This window comes from Varanus komodoensis, unplaced genomic scaffold (genome assembly GCF_004798865.1).
Source record: "Varanus komodoensis strain SLA01 unplaced genomic scaffold, ASM479886v1 scaffold1, whole genome shotgun sequence".
Taxonomy (NCBI): domain Eukaryota; kingdom Metazoa; phylum Chordata; class Lepidosauria; order Squamata; family Varanidae; genus Varanus; species Varanus komodoensis.
In genome coordinates this window covers 59879333-59893726 of record NW_025335268.1, presented here as the reverse complement: position 1 = coordinate 59893726, position 14394 = coordinate 59879333, and the positions used below count along the sequence as shown (strand labels likewise).

The 14394-nt window shown below is 41.7% G+C and overlaps 1 protein-coding gene across 3 annotated transcripts in view; it reads right to left on the bottom strand.

Annotated features, from left to right (window-relative positions):
* Positions 1–13680, bottom strand: part of HACE1 (HECT domain and ankyrin repeat containing E3 ubiquitin protein ligase 1) — a 54800-nt gene extending 41120 nt beyond the window's left edge. For all 3 annotated transcript variants that reach the window (XM_044427307.1, XM_044427318.1, XM_044427327.1), the window contains exons 1-7: positions 13519–13680; positions 10245–10299; positions 7589–7678; positions 6575–6679; positions 4316–4391; positions 3482–3613; positions 2596–2678 (exon numbers count right to left, since the gene is read on the bottom strand). In XM_044427307.1, the coding sequence (XP_044283242.1) occupies positions 2596–2678; positions 3482–3613; positions 4316–4391; positions 6575–6679; positions 7589–7678; positions 10245–10299; positions 13519–13594 (617 nt within the window). In that variant the 5' untranslated portion in view covers positions 13595–13680. The remainder of the gene's footprint in view (positions 1–2595; positions 2679–3481; positions 3614–4315; positions 4392–6574; positions 6680–7588; positions 7679–10244; positions 10300–13518) is intronic.
* Positions 13681–14394: the final 714 nt, after the last annotated feature.

Below are 14394 nucleotides of genomic sequence, written 5' to 3'. Positions count from 1 at the left end.
ATGTTTTGCATAAGTCGCAGCTGCTGAACCACTGTCAAAAGGCAATGCCACATAGATCACATTGCAGTGATCTTGTTTACAGGTTACCAGAACATAGGCAATGGAAGCCAGTTTATCCCTGTCCAGACCGAGACATAGCTGGGCCACCAGCTGAAACTGGTAGAAAGCACTCCATGCCACAAGGGCCACCTAAGCTTCAAGTGACAAATATGGCTTCCAGGAAAACTCCTAAGCTATGAAGTCACTCTTTTGTGGGGAACTCCCCCCAGAACAGAGTGAACACTCACCCTCTGTTCATTGGCCCTAACCATTGTCTGGATTGAGCTTTAGTTCTCATCTAGTCCCTTGTTGCAGGTACCTATCTAGCACATCTTACTTGATGAAGAGGATGAAAAAGAGAACGGCATGTCATTAGCATCTTGATAGCATATACCAAAACTCTGGACAACCACACTCAATTGATCTACGTATAAGATAAAAAGTATTGCAAGAACAAAACCAACCCCTACAGAACTCCATATTGTAGAATCTATGAGGCTGAGCACCAAGCATGACCTTCTGAAGCTAACCATCCAACTACAAATGAAACCAGTGCAGTGAAATTCATCTTAGTCCCAACTCAGGCAATTGCTCCAGGATACCATGGTCAATGGTATCAAACGCTGCCAAGAAACCAAAGCCCATCAACAAGTTCATACTTCCCCATCTCTCTCCTGACATAGTCATCACAGGTTGTTTCTGTGCCAAAACCCAGTATGAACCCAGCTAAAATAGATCAAGATAGTTTCACTAAGAATGTCTGGAGCTGGCTTGACATCAACTTGACACAACTTTGCCCAAAGAAAGGAAAACTTGCCAACAATCTAAAATTACTAAGATTTTCTGGGTACAGAAAGGGCTTCTTCAGGAGTGCTCTCATCACCACCTGCTTCATGTGACCCAGCACCACTCTTCCTCACAGATGGTCAAATTCCTGTTCCTCCCTGCCAGTTTTTACACACCAAAAGGAGCAAGGATACAATACAGAAGTGGTTGCACGAACCTCAGGTGCTTTGCCAGTGTTCTCAACTGAATCTTATCCAGGAAAACTGGACAAGGCTGACCGGATTCACCTGCTATAAAACTGGAGTCTAAGCTCTGACAAGATTTTGTCCTTGAAGCTACTAGCAAATGTATTACAGTAGGCCTCAGGAAGATCAACAGTATTCTTAGGGCCAACATGCAATGGACCCTGGATACCTTGAAAATCTGCAGCACATAAAAGATACACTGGAGGAGGCAAGATACTGTTTCTTTGTTGAATATATATATGTGGCCACAGATCCCACTATCACTCAGCTGCATTCACTGGAAGTAGTTTTCCTCATCACTCCCAGCTCTGGAACACACTACAAACCAATACTAGCTCTGCTGTGGAAGGGGTGCTCAGGAGCAGTTCTGTCAACTGCCCAAGTTATTTCTGCAATCTATAGATAAGCTAAGATTACAGCAGAAGAACCAGCCATATCAGCCAGAAACCTCCCCAATGCCCTCTGGAAACTAACCAGATCCATTTGCTTCCAGAGGTGAACCATCTAAACAGCTTTGCATACAGGAAAAGCTGCCATAATAATGTCCTGCCACAGCCAACCCCTCCTAGAATCTATTAAGTAGTTCATGAACAAAACAAGGTATCCTAAGGGCATCTGACTGAAGATTCCTTAGAATGTTGTTAATACAGAAGCAGAAAGAGGGGAAAGGTACGTGACTCATGCTTTCTCTTTCCATATTTCTAAGTCTGGCATGAAGTGGAAGATGATTTTTCACCTATTACAGTAACTTAGAAGCAGAATTCACTTGCGTTTCTTGCCTTACTACTTTTATAGCATGTGCAAAGCAACTCCAATATAGGTGTCTATTTTGTTCACAATGTGATTCAAGTCATACAAGACCTAAACTGCACTGAGACTTGGAATATTAGTATATCTATCATCACAGGTAAGAACCTGAGCACTGGGGATCCAAGAACAATTTCTTACCATTTCCAGCTGGCCACTGCATTACCCCTGTCAGCCTTACTAACCAGCTATCCATCCTGACTTTGGTTTGGGTAACACACCTTCACTGGCAAGGGACTGAAGAAACGTCAGAGAGCATACATGTGTATATAAGCAACTGTGTTTTATTAGGGACAAACAAAAAGCTTTTTTAATTATTGGTCTTTAAACCATATTTAGTTTGTGTAACCACAAATACGAACTGAAGGATGATGAGAAAGGGCCATAGCTCAGCAGCAAAACTCAGCTTTGCATGCAGGAGGTTTCAATAGTAACCCCCAGGATCACTAGCTGAAAAAAAACCATTTGGCAGGTCTGGAAGATCTCTCTGCAAAAAACCACTCTGAATTGGAACACGTAATACTGCCCTATATGAAAGTAATTTCATATGTTCAAGAAAACAGAGTAATTTCTTCAATTTCTCCAAGTTATCCAGTGGGCTTTGTGGTTAAGAATGGATCTTGCAGGCTTTGTCCAACAATCTTCCCATTTACTCATAAGGTTATGAATTTAACGTCATATATTTCATATAAGAGTCTGAAAATGAAAAAAGTCATACCTGCAAGCAAAGTAGAGTGGAGTTGCTCCTGAAACATTGGGCCTGTTAATATCTGCACCACTGTCTAAAAGACACTGAACTGTCTTTTGGGAAAAAAAGGATTGAACAAAGTAAATGTATGTTTGCAACCACCATCCTATTCCCACTCACCTGGGAGTAAGGTGCCCTGAACTCAAGAGGACTTACTTCTGAAGAAGCATGTATGGGACTGTACTGTCGGCCTCTCTTCAGTTACCAAAAAAGTTTCATATTCAAAGAAATCATTTTTTTAATCCAGCTCAGCCAAAGTATTTCATTTCTTGCTCTCTCTACTCCCTCTAAGCTCTTTTTTTTTAAGTTCAATAGCAAATGTTTGCCATTTCATAACACACATTGTATTTAAAAGGACAATAAATGAATTCTGAAGAAGGTCATATAGAAGGTCATTCTATATGGATACATATATTGTATTTAGGTTCAATTAGAGACTGAACTATGAATGCCTAATATAATCTTTGTAGTTTAATTTTTGTACAATGCAGGCAAGAAAGAGCACTGCACTTTTCAAATGCATTTTATATACTGCAAGATGTTTTGTAAGGGTATAGCCCTGAATGCATCTCTCTCTCTCTCTCTCTCTCTCTCTCTCTCTCTCTCTCTCTCTCTCTCTCTCTCTCTCTCACACACACACACACACACACACACACACACACACACACACACACTAAAATTAATATATTCCTAGGTAAAATCAAAAGATTCAACATTCTCACAAGAACAAGCAACTATTTCTTGATAGTATGATCAGCTGAGATTCAATAATAGATCAAAACTCTTGATTTTTCCTCTCAAAATAGACTTCTTTACCAGCATCCCTGATTAATGACAGTTCTGTTATTTAGCCTACCGTCTTGTGGCCATTTTGGCATGCCACATGAAGTGCTGTCTGCCCCATTGCATCTTCAACGTCTACATTGGTAACATGCTGTACAAGATCATGAAGCAATTCTGTTCGTCCATTAACAGCAAGCCAATGGATCTAAATGCACGAAGTGATGCGGGGAAGACTATAGTCAGTAAATAATTACATGTTGTAAGTTACTGCTCAGTGCAAGAAACTGCTCCCTGGAAAGTGGGACCACTGTCTCACCATCTTCCATATCTTCATTTCATTGGTTAGCAGTCACAAGTTTAAAAGACAGAAAGAGCATGCAAATTTTAAAGGCAAGACTGGTGATGCACAGCAAAATTTTATTATTTAGCCAGTATTTGTGCAAAATTATTAAACATTCATATCTGAGATTAAAAAACACTGGACAACTTATACAGAAGTGAAAATATAAGGAAAGTGGATCTTAACTGAAAAAAAATATGTTTTCATGCTTGTTTCACCAGTCTGTCATCACAGATGATGTTACTCAGATGTCACATGCCAGACCAAATGTTTAGAATTAAGTCACTATGCTATACAGCATTTAAGTGCAAAGTCCAGTGTATTTGTGTGCACGCATGTGCATGTGTGTGTGTGTGTGTGTGTGTTACTTGTTATATAACAATTTGAGTACAGCAATTCAGAATGAACAGCTAGTACCACCATCTCCAGTGGGCAAGATGTGTGGTTTTCATTAAACAGTGAGGACTACCAGGAAAAGGCCAAGCAGTGAAATATGGAAACAGTGGAGTATTTATACAATTGGAGTGCTTAAAAAGAAAGTGATAAGAACAAAATTACAGGACTTACTGCTGTGAGGCCTTCATTATTACAAATGTTGACATCAGCACTATATTCCAGTAGTTTGCTCATACATTTCTTCTGGCTGTGTAGAAAATAAATATCAGTCATGAGTCCGATAAAACAAGACTTCCTCAACTATTCTCTTCCTTTCTTAGGACTGGTTTATAGATTTAGCAGATAACTGTTCCTCTAAAGCACACACACAGCCATTAGGCACCCCATACTGTGGTCTGAACATATGAAAGCTTAATTTACTTGATCACTGTCATTTTAAAATATTACACAATTCAACTTCTGCACAGCATTCTCTACACGTTACGCCTGCCTCACATGTACATTCCCTGTATGATGCACATCAATATGCAAAGAAGCTTCTGTGCAAGACTGCTGTGCTATGCGTATCTACACAGAAATGCAGACACCCCCAGCTAAGTCTGTATAGGACTGTAGGCTAAGGGCACACCCTTATGCATGTTTGAACAGAAGAAAGCCTTACAACTCCCAGCATTCCCTAGCCAGCATGGCTGCTATGGAATGCTGGGACTTGTAGGATGTTTTCTGGCCTAGACAAGCATAGGTTTATGCTCTAAGTGTATGAATTAGATTTCAAGCCACTTATTTGCAAGCTGGGTTCTGAAGTCATAAATTCCAATTCCACATAACCACATAAATTCTACTTGAATGCTCCTCTTGGACAGTCCAAGAAGAGTCCAGAAAGCCATTCACATTTAGTATTCCCAGGTTTTTCCATGCAAAGAGCAACAAGAGCATGTGCAGACTAGCTCCCAGCTAAAATTAATGGGAAAGCTCTTTCACAGAGAAAGATTGCTGTACCCTTCAGAGATCCTATAACTAGAACACGTCTCACAGCCTTGTTGTTGCAACTTCCCAGCACTGCATTATCTCTCAGGGATGCAGACACAGAAAGTGTATTTCTAGACAAGGCTTCTATTGTGTAATCACACTGCCTTATTAATGGAATTTTATAGGCAGCAGACAGATCCAGACAGTGATCTTTGATTTCCAACTCTCTCATATTTATTTATTTATTTAGAAAATTTCTATGCCACCCCATTTGCCAAAGCCTCGGGGTGGTTCACAAAAAACTTCCCACTGATTCTCCATCTTTTCTCTCACCAGAAAAAAATCCATTAAGAATAGCTGCATGATGTCTTTGGATTGTTAATGATAGCAGCTCTCCAATTAGAAATGTCCAAAGGTCTTCTAAGTACTGCTAGACAACTGGAGGGCCTGTGGCATGGTAGCAACTTCACAGAACAGGAATTGGAGACAAGCATGCATATAAAGCTATCTCATACTAAGTCAGACTATTGGTTCATCTAGCTAAACTGACCGGCAGTGACTCTCTGGGCAAGAGTCTTCCAAGTCTACATGGAAATGATGAATATCATAACAAGGACCATTTGAATGCAAAGCATGGGCTCCACCACTGAGTTATGACCCTTCCCTTTACTATACATGCAGTTTACCAGATGAAAACACATTATCACTGAATATTAAACTAGTTTACATGGGTTCCCCTTATTTTCTTTTTATGAGGTTGTGATCCTAGGAATGTGTATTTGGAAGTAAACGCTACTGAACTCAGGAAGTGTATGTGGAAGGAAATACTGACTTCAGTGTATCTTACTCCCATGTAAGTGCATATAGGAGTGCAACCAAAGATTTTAAAGAGTTTCTTTTTAATAATCATTATTATTAATTTATGAACTATCACAAGCTAATTCACAGTCAAGCTGGAAGACATGGAAATAAAATTGTGAAAAATAGGCTATAGAATATTGTTTAAAATTTGTTTTTTCTATTTAAAAATGTGCTACCCAGAATCACTTTTCCAATGCTTTCTTTTAACACTTAACTTGATTAAAATATCTAATAAACTTTTCTTTATATTTTATTTTGGCATATTTTAATGCATGACACCAACTATATCCTTAGATTTAATCTGAACAGCAGTTTAGTCTGTATGCTTCCAGGTCTCAAAAACAAAACAAAGCAGACCTACTTTGTCTCATGTTTTAGGCCTTTAGTCAGATCTACATCATACCCAGAGAGTGAAAAAATAACATACTAGACCAATGTGGCAAGCATGGCTGCTCCACATAACCTCTTTATATCATCTAAGCTTCTCTATGGTTCCTATTCAAATCTTACTAAATGACCAGAGGCTGCATCGAAGGTTCTTATTTAATTTATTTAACCTCTCAGGAGTAAATAACTAAATATAATAAGTACCTCTCTTACCCATTTCTGGCAGCCAAATGAAGTGGAGTACATCCAGAAATATCTTGGTAGTTGGGGTTTGCACCCTTCTTTAACAATAGAACTAAGCATTCAACTGACCCACAACTGGAGAAAAAAGTAGAAAGATCTTAACAAAAAGTCAAAGGAACTTAAATAGAAAATTATAATTTCCAGAAAAAAACAATAATTACCATGCAAACTTCAAAAATATAGCTTAAACAGTCCACAGAATTTATCCATATACGCCCGCCCGCCCCTTGAGATCTGCGGGAGAGGCCCTTCTCCGGGATCCCTCCGTGAAAGAAATTAGGAGGGTAGGTACTCGGAGGAGGGCTTTCTCTGCGGTGGCGCCCAATCTATGGAATGCGCTCCCCAGAGAGGTCCGCCTGGCGCCGTCATTATTTGTTTTTTGGCGCCAGGCGAAGACCTTTTTATTCAAACGTCATTTTAATTGTTAATATTATTTGCTTATTTTATCTGGCCAGGGCGACTTATTTTATATTGTTAATTTGTTTTATGTATTATATTTTATGTTGTGAGCCGCCCCGAGGCTTCGGCGAATGGGGCGGCATAGAAATGTTTTAATAAATAATAAATAAAATAAATTTGAGGTTTCCATTTTTACAGTACTTTAATTGAAACATGAAAAGCAGAGCTAAACACATTAAAAATTAGCACATATTTAGTTAGATGGATTGTTTGCTGAAGTTTATTATTTTGTCTCCAGTCTGATTGTCAGATTAAATGTGATGGGGAATACTGATGAGCACAGACTTTGTCCATGTAATAATACTTAAGCTCAGAAGACAGAAACTCTCTCCATAAACAAAAATTGCAGTCTTTCCAGTGCACCGTTACTCTCCAGTACTTTCACCATTACAGGCAAAAAACTAAATAAAAATTGAAAACACATTTCTTCAGCAAAGATGTAGATCTTTGTAGATGTAGATCAAAGATGTAGTAATAAAATCTTTATTATTGCAGTATTCCCTAGACTTTTAAATGTTGTCTTACTTAGCTGCGATATGAAGCAAGCTCCTCTTCACTCTTCCAAATGCGTAATTGACATCAAACTTTGAATTTGACAGCAGCTCTGAGACAGATCTAAAATAAATTTAAGTTAGCAAAAAACTGTATTTTCAGTTACTTTATAATAGCAAATTGATGCCATATATACTACAGAGGGAAAAAAGTAAAGCTAACTTACCACATGGTTTAAACATGGATAACAAGCTGAAGCCTAACAGTCTCACTGGGAATTCTTGCAAGTGGGGCGATCAGATGAAAAAGAGGACAATGCATCTGTGTAGGGCTGTAGCCTGTCATACAAAATACAGCTGGATGCCCCACTTGCAAGTAACAAGCTTAGAACTCAGTTTTAAGTTCTCAACCATCAGAGAATATATGTTTATCTTCATCAGAGAAATCAGGAGTATATTGTTCTGAATTCAAAACTCATCATATGCTGGGTAACTGGAAAGAACTATGCAGTTCTGACCCCTTGCCAATTATGCAGCTTTATTTGATTATCATTCTCATGAATAATAATTACTCCATTTTAGAGAAGCATCACAAGAGAAACTCACATTTATTTAACATTAATGTTTCTTCCAAAACTTAGCCCAAAGGCCCTTTCAAAAATTGTTTAGATCATAAGCAAAAGCAATCAATGGCCCTAATGTTTTTTCACGACTATCCTTGATTTAGATAGACTGAAATTATTATTATATTTATATTCTGCCTGTTCCCTATACTGGGACTGAAGGCAACTTACACCATTAAAATGTATACAATTAAAACATAGAAATACACAAAAGTTAAAAATATAATAAATTTGAAGATCATTAAACTCATATAAGATACTGAAATTAAAAACACTAAATATGTATAGAATACAACTCAGTCCAAGGCAACTTTACAGGTCCTCACTATTTCCAATGGTCTGACAGAAAGGTTTTACGTGCCTCTAAAAACACAACAGGAAGGGTGCCAATCTGGCCTCCCTTGGGAGGGAGTTCCAGAGCACTGGGGCACCTTGTGAAGGTGGTGGGCCTAAAACAAAAGTTCTTTTGCAGGATCATAAGAGAGAATGCAGTCTTTCGGATGGCCCGGACCCAAGCCATAGAGGGCATCACCAGCATTTTGAATTGTGCCTGGAAACAGAGAGGGAACCAGTGCAGTTCTTTCTGCAAAGGAATTATGTGCTTCTTACAGTCAGCCCCAAGAAACAGTCTCTGAAGCTGTTTACAAACACTTTTCAGAAGCTGCCCCACATACAACACATTACAATGTTATAGTAATCCAAATGGGATGAAGTGCAGGCATGTGTCCCCACAGCCAAGCCAGACATCTCTAAGCACAGGCACAGCTGGAACACTAGTTGTAACTGTACAGATGCATTCCTGGCCACCACCAAAATCTGAGCATCCAGGCTCTGAGTAGAATTAAGGTGCAGACCAGTGTTGTTGGAGGAGTGCAACCCCACCTGGCATAGGTTGCACCCCTTCCAACTGACCAGGAACACCTCTGTCTTATCTGAATTAAGCTTCCACTGGTTTCCTCTCATCCAGTCCATATCAGCATACTGGTGACACCAAAACTCCGGACAACTCTCCCAACAGTTTCATCTCTCTGTAAAAACAGCATGCTGAACAAGACCAGACACTGAGGAAATCCACAGTCCAGCAGCCAGGGAGTTGAACAAGTGTTTCCCAACACCCTCCTCCGGATTTGCCACTCCAGGAAAGAACTGTGCCACCGTAATGCCCAAAATGCCCATTCCAGCAAGGTGGTGAAAGAGGATACTGTGGTCAATAGTATTGAAAGTAGCTGAGAAGACCAGCAGAACCAAAAGGACATATTGCCCTGTCTAATTCCCAGCTTAGGTCATCTACCGAGGAAACCAAAGCTGTTCACCTCTCATAGCCAAGTTTGAAGCAAGACCGAAATGGCTCTAGATGCTCCACCTCATCAAAGAATCTGGGCAGCCAACACATGCTCTAATACCTTGTCTGAAAGTGGGATACCAGAGACTAGCCAATAACTATCTATTACAGTGGGATTCAGGGAGGGCTTTTTTCCATATCGAACTCACCACTCCCTCCTTCAGGCAGGGTGGCATTAACCACACCCCACATCCACTCAGGCACTCTCCCTCTGGCTCCTTTAATGGACAAGGAACCAGAACACACACTGTGACTCTCACCTCTCCAATGATCCTGTCTAAATCCTTAGGCAGCAGAGATTGAAAAGTATGCCATAATGCTCGACAAGCAGGAGCCACTGGGACCACAGCAACTACATTCAAGCCAAAGTGGATCTCAGCAATCGTGTCTGCAAAGTCCTGAGCAGTGGGCCACTGAGCAGGTTTTTATTTATTTTATTTATTTTTCGATTTATATCCTGCCTTTTTCCTACAACGGGCTCAAGGCAGCTTACATCTCCTCCATCTTATCCCCACAACAACAACCCTGTGAGGTAGGTTGGGCTGAGAGAGTCTGTTACTGGCCCAGAGTCACCCAGTTGGCTCCATGGCTGAGCGGGGACTAGAACCCAGATCCTCTGAGTCCCATGCTCTTAACCACTACACCACACTGGCTCTCAGTGATGCCTTCTCTTGCAGGTCAGGGTATAAAAGACACTGAAGAAGAAAGGTTTTCTGAAGACTCACCTGTGCTGGTCAGCCATTACCATTGGCATTAAAGTGTAGACTGCAGTTTCATTATCTGCATAGAAATTAAATGATATTTATGTTGCGATATGAGACATACATAACTGCAATATTCTGAAGTATATACAAAAACTCCCCACATACAGGAGCATCAAGGTTTGACTGTGGCCAGTGAGAGATCTGTCAAATAAATCAATTTACTTGAGTCTACCTGATTCCATAACTAACATTCTTAAGTCCAGAGATGACTACAGAATGAAATTATAAAATTAACAAGAGAGAAGTAAAAATGGCAAAGCTATCCATCAACAGAAATAATCTGAATACAGATAAGATCTGTGAAGCTAATACTTGACATGGATCCTCCCCTTTTCAGACTACGTCATGGCAGCTATGCCATGGGGTACCACAGGGCTCCATTCTATCCCCTCTGCTATTTAACATCTATATGAAACCGCTGGGAGAGGTCATCAGGAGGTGTGGGCTGCGGAATCATCAATACGCTGATGATACCCAGCTTTACCTCTCATTCTCCACTAATCCAGGTGAGGCAGTGGCTGTGCTGAACCGGTGCTTGGCCGAGGTAAGGGAATGGATGAGGGCCAATAAACTGAAACTCAACCCAGACAAGACGGAGGTCCTGTTGGTTGGCGGATCGGGTTTCGGAGAGGGTGGATTTGACCTGGTCCTGAATGGTGCAACACTCCCTCTTAGGGATAAGGTCCGCAGCTTAGGTGTACTCCTCGACCCGGAGCTTTCTTTAGAAGCTCAGGTGACAGCGGTAGCGAGGAACGCCTTCCTTCAGCTTCGGCTGATTAATCAGCTGCGCCCCTACCTGGAATACGACTGCCTGGCGACGGTGACACACGCGCTGGTGGCTTCCCGCCTAGACTTCTGTAACGCGCTTTACGTGGGGCTTCCCCTGAAGACAGTCCGAACACTTCAATTGGTGCAAAATAGAGCTGCCAGGTTGCTGACGGGGACGGGGCGTTATGCTCACATGACTCCAGTCCTCCATCAGCTTCACTGGCTTCCCATTGAAGCCCGGGCCCAATTCAAGGTGTTGATTATGACCTACAAAGCCCTAAATGGCTTGGGTCCTGGCTACCTGCACGAGCGCTTACGTCCGTATATGCCCGACTGCCCTTTGAGATCTGCGGGAGAGTCCCTTCTCCGGGAACCCTCCATGAAAGAAATTAGGAGAGTAAGTACCCGGAGGAGGGCTTTCTCTGCGGTGGCGCCCAACCTATGGAATTCACTCCCCAAAGAGGTCCGCCTGGCACTGTCGTTACTGGTTTTTCGGCGCCAGGTAAAGACCTTTTTATTTAAACATCATTTCAATTGTTAAAACATATGATCTGGCCTGGGCAACTTCTTCTTCCTTCTCTTTCTCCTCCTATATTTTTATTTTATACTGATAATTTTAATTTTGTATTTGTAAATCAATGTATTTTTTGTATTGTTATATTTAATGGTAATTTATTATGTACTATTGTATTTCAATGTATTTTATCATGTTGTAAGCCGCCCCGAGGTTTCGGCAAGGGGCGGCATAGAAATGTTATAATAATAATAATAATACCCACTTTTAAACAAATGAGAATATGTTCAGAGGATTGCAGGAGTGCAGCCTGAGTCACTTAACAAGTATTGTGTACATGCAGTTAGTACATGCTTCTAGTAACTGAGAAATAAGACTTCCTCTTTCATCATTTCATTTTTAGAGTCATCACAGCCCAAGGTGTGTATGTTTTATGCTCACCACAAACAAATACACACTTAGCCATGTTACTCAACCAGGCTAACATCTGAAAGGGATGAAGAATCTGAACAGGTATGAAGACAATAAAACTAAAGGAAGCTACAATGTGCATATGCTGAATTACATTATCCCCTTGCCTAGAAGTCCCTGTTATACAAGCCTCTATTTCCTTGAACACCTCTACAAGGGAATAAAATTTAAACAGTTTTATTTTGGTCACTACTGAATACAGAAGCTGTGCTAGCAGAACCCCTATTTTTCTTTAAGCTACTTGGCAAAAAGGAGGGGAGCTGCTGGTTTCTAGGGTGAGTAATGCTAGCCTGCTGACCAGAAAGCCCTTCTTCTTAAATGCATATAACTTGTTAACTACTGCTGAAGGAAAATGAGTCTGCATATTCTCAAAAACCCATTTTATTTATGGGAGCTGTAGAACAGAATGAGTTGCTCACCACTGATCTAAATGTGTACACACATACCCTATCTAGTACACTATTCTTCTGTTGACTGGCAACAACTCTCTGTGGCCTAAAACAGGAATGGGCAACCCTGGGTCTAAACTCATTTGGCCCTCAGCTTAATTTCAAAAGCCTTTAGCAAACAGTAAGTTCAGGCCTGGCAAGAGCAAGTAGTTCCCCACTTCCCCAGGCAGGGAGTGATAGAAGACTAAAGGGGAGAAAACGGTTCAAGAGTGGAGACTTTTGCCTCTGGTCCTGCCCATCTGATAGACTGCCCCCAGGGAATACAACCCTTCAGAGAGCTTTGGCTGTTGATCGGTATAGAAATCAAGTAAGAAAATTCAATGCAAATAAGGTTTGGCATTCATTGGATGTATTCAGTCCAAGGCCTTTTGTATGCTTTGCATAGGACCTATCACTTAGCTAAGGCCCAATTTCACAAGAACTATGGGTAAAGCATGGCAGTAAAAACAAACTCCAAGTCTAAAACTTGGTAACTGAATGGAAGAGAATCATATTGGAAAGTGCATCCTTGCTCCAATTCCCAGCTGCTATTAATCCTCACGTGAGTTTGACACACACACACACACCCCTCAACTATTCAGCCACAGATCACCAACCAGAACCAATAGCAAAGCTCATACCAGAAACAGGATCACAAAAGGAGTTCAGATCATGTGCCGACTGCGATTCCTTTATCCGCAAGTAATAATTACTCCAAAATTGCAAGGATTTTGGAATTAGAGGCAAAGAATTCCAGACTGGAGACTACACCTGGCAGGTAGCCTTGAGTAGTAACTCTCGATTTAATGCAATGGTCCCAATTCTCAAAAGTTGACGTTGCTGCTAATTACATCCTCACGCCAAGCTTCGCCTAGTCCCAGCTCTTCCCACGGTCCTAACTGGCCCTTGCCCCTCAAAATGCCCTCCCACGCTCAGGTTCCCCAAGTCACCCTACACGGGAGACTTCCAGGGCCACGGCCTCTTCCCACGCCCCTTACGAGGCACGCGGACACCGAGCCCGGACTGCACAACCCCCTTGGCGTCCTGCTCTCACCCTCGGGTAGTTCGACGGTGCGGGCACGGCGCAGGGACCGGGTGAGACGGTTGAGCTGCTCCATGGCTCTCTCCATCCTTGGCGGGGAGAAGCCGCCGCCCCGCGCCCGCAGCAGCGGCGACTGGCAACAAACGAACCACAGCCCGCAGAGGCTCCTCGAAGAGCCGCCAGGAACACTTGATCTTCAGTACGCATGCGCCAAAGTTCCGAGCCAGGAAAGTCATAGAGCTGAGAAAAAAGGATGGGCATGCTATCCAAAGGCGCATGCTCAGAGAGATCCCGCCGTTTGAAGTTAGCTTCCGCCCTTAATTTGCCCGTACGCTCCAAGACTTAGGGTGGAATGCGTTTATATAAACTAAAGATTGAGAATTCACTTGCCGACCTGCGCCTCAAGTATGCATTATTAAAGGCTCTTTTTTAATCTAGTGTTTGCCTGTTGATACCGCTTTTTCCGGTCTATACCCTCCCAAACAGGCTCAAGCTTTTAATTCTGGGGTCGTATCGTAGCACAATACACGACGAAAAAGGATTTAAAAGTTAAACACGCCAGTTGAATGAAAGCGCCTAAACTTGCAGCGCGATCCTGTGTTCAGAGGTAAAGACCTTAGAATTCAACGGGGCTTACTCTCAGGTGTGCATAAGATGAGAGCCACAGCTTCACTACGTAGAAAAACTTTGTCCATTTATCGTACCATATTCTAGTATTTGGAGTCTCGGGGATAACGATGCTTGGATTTATCAGCAAGAAAAGGCCCCTTCCGTTCCTAACAGGTTCCCGAAAAAGGTCTCTGCTGTTCAAGATGGATACCAGGATGTCTGTGGTCCTTGCTTTACTGACATGGGGACAGCCGTTTGTACATGCCCAGCAGTTTGTAC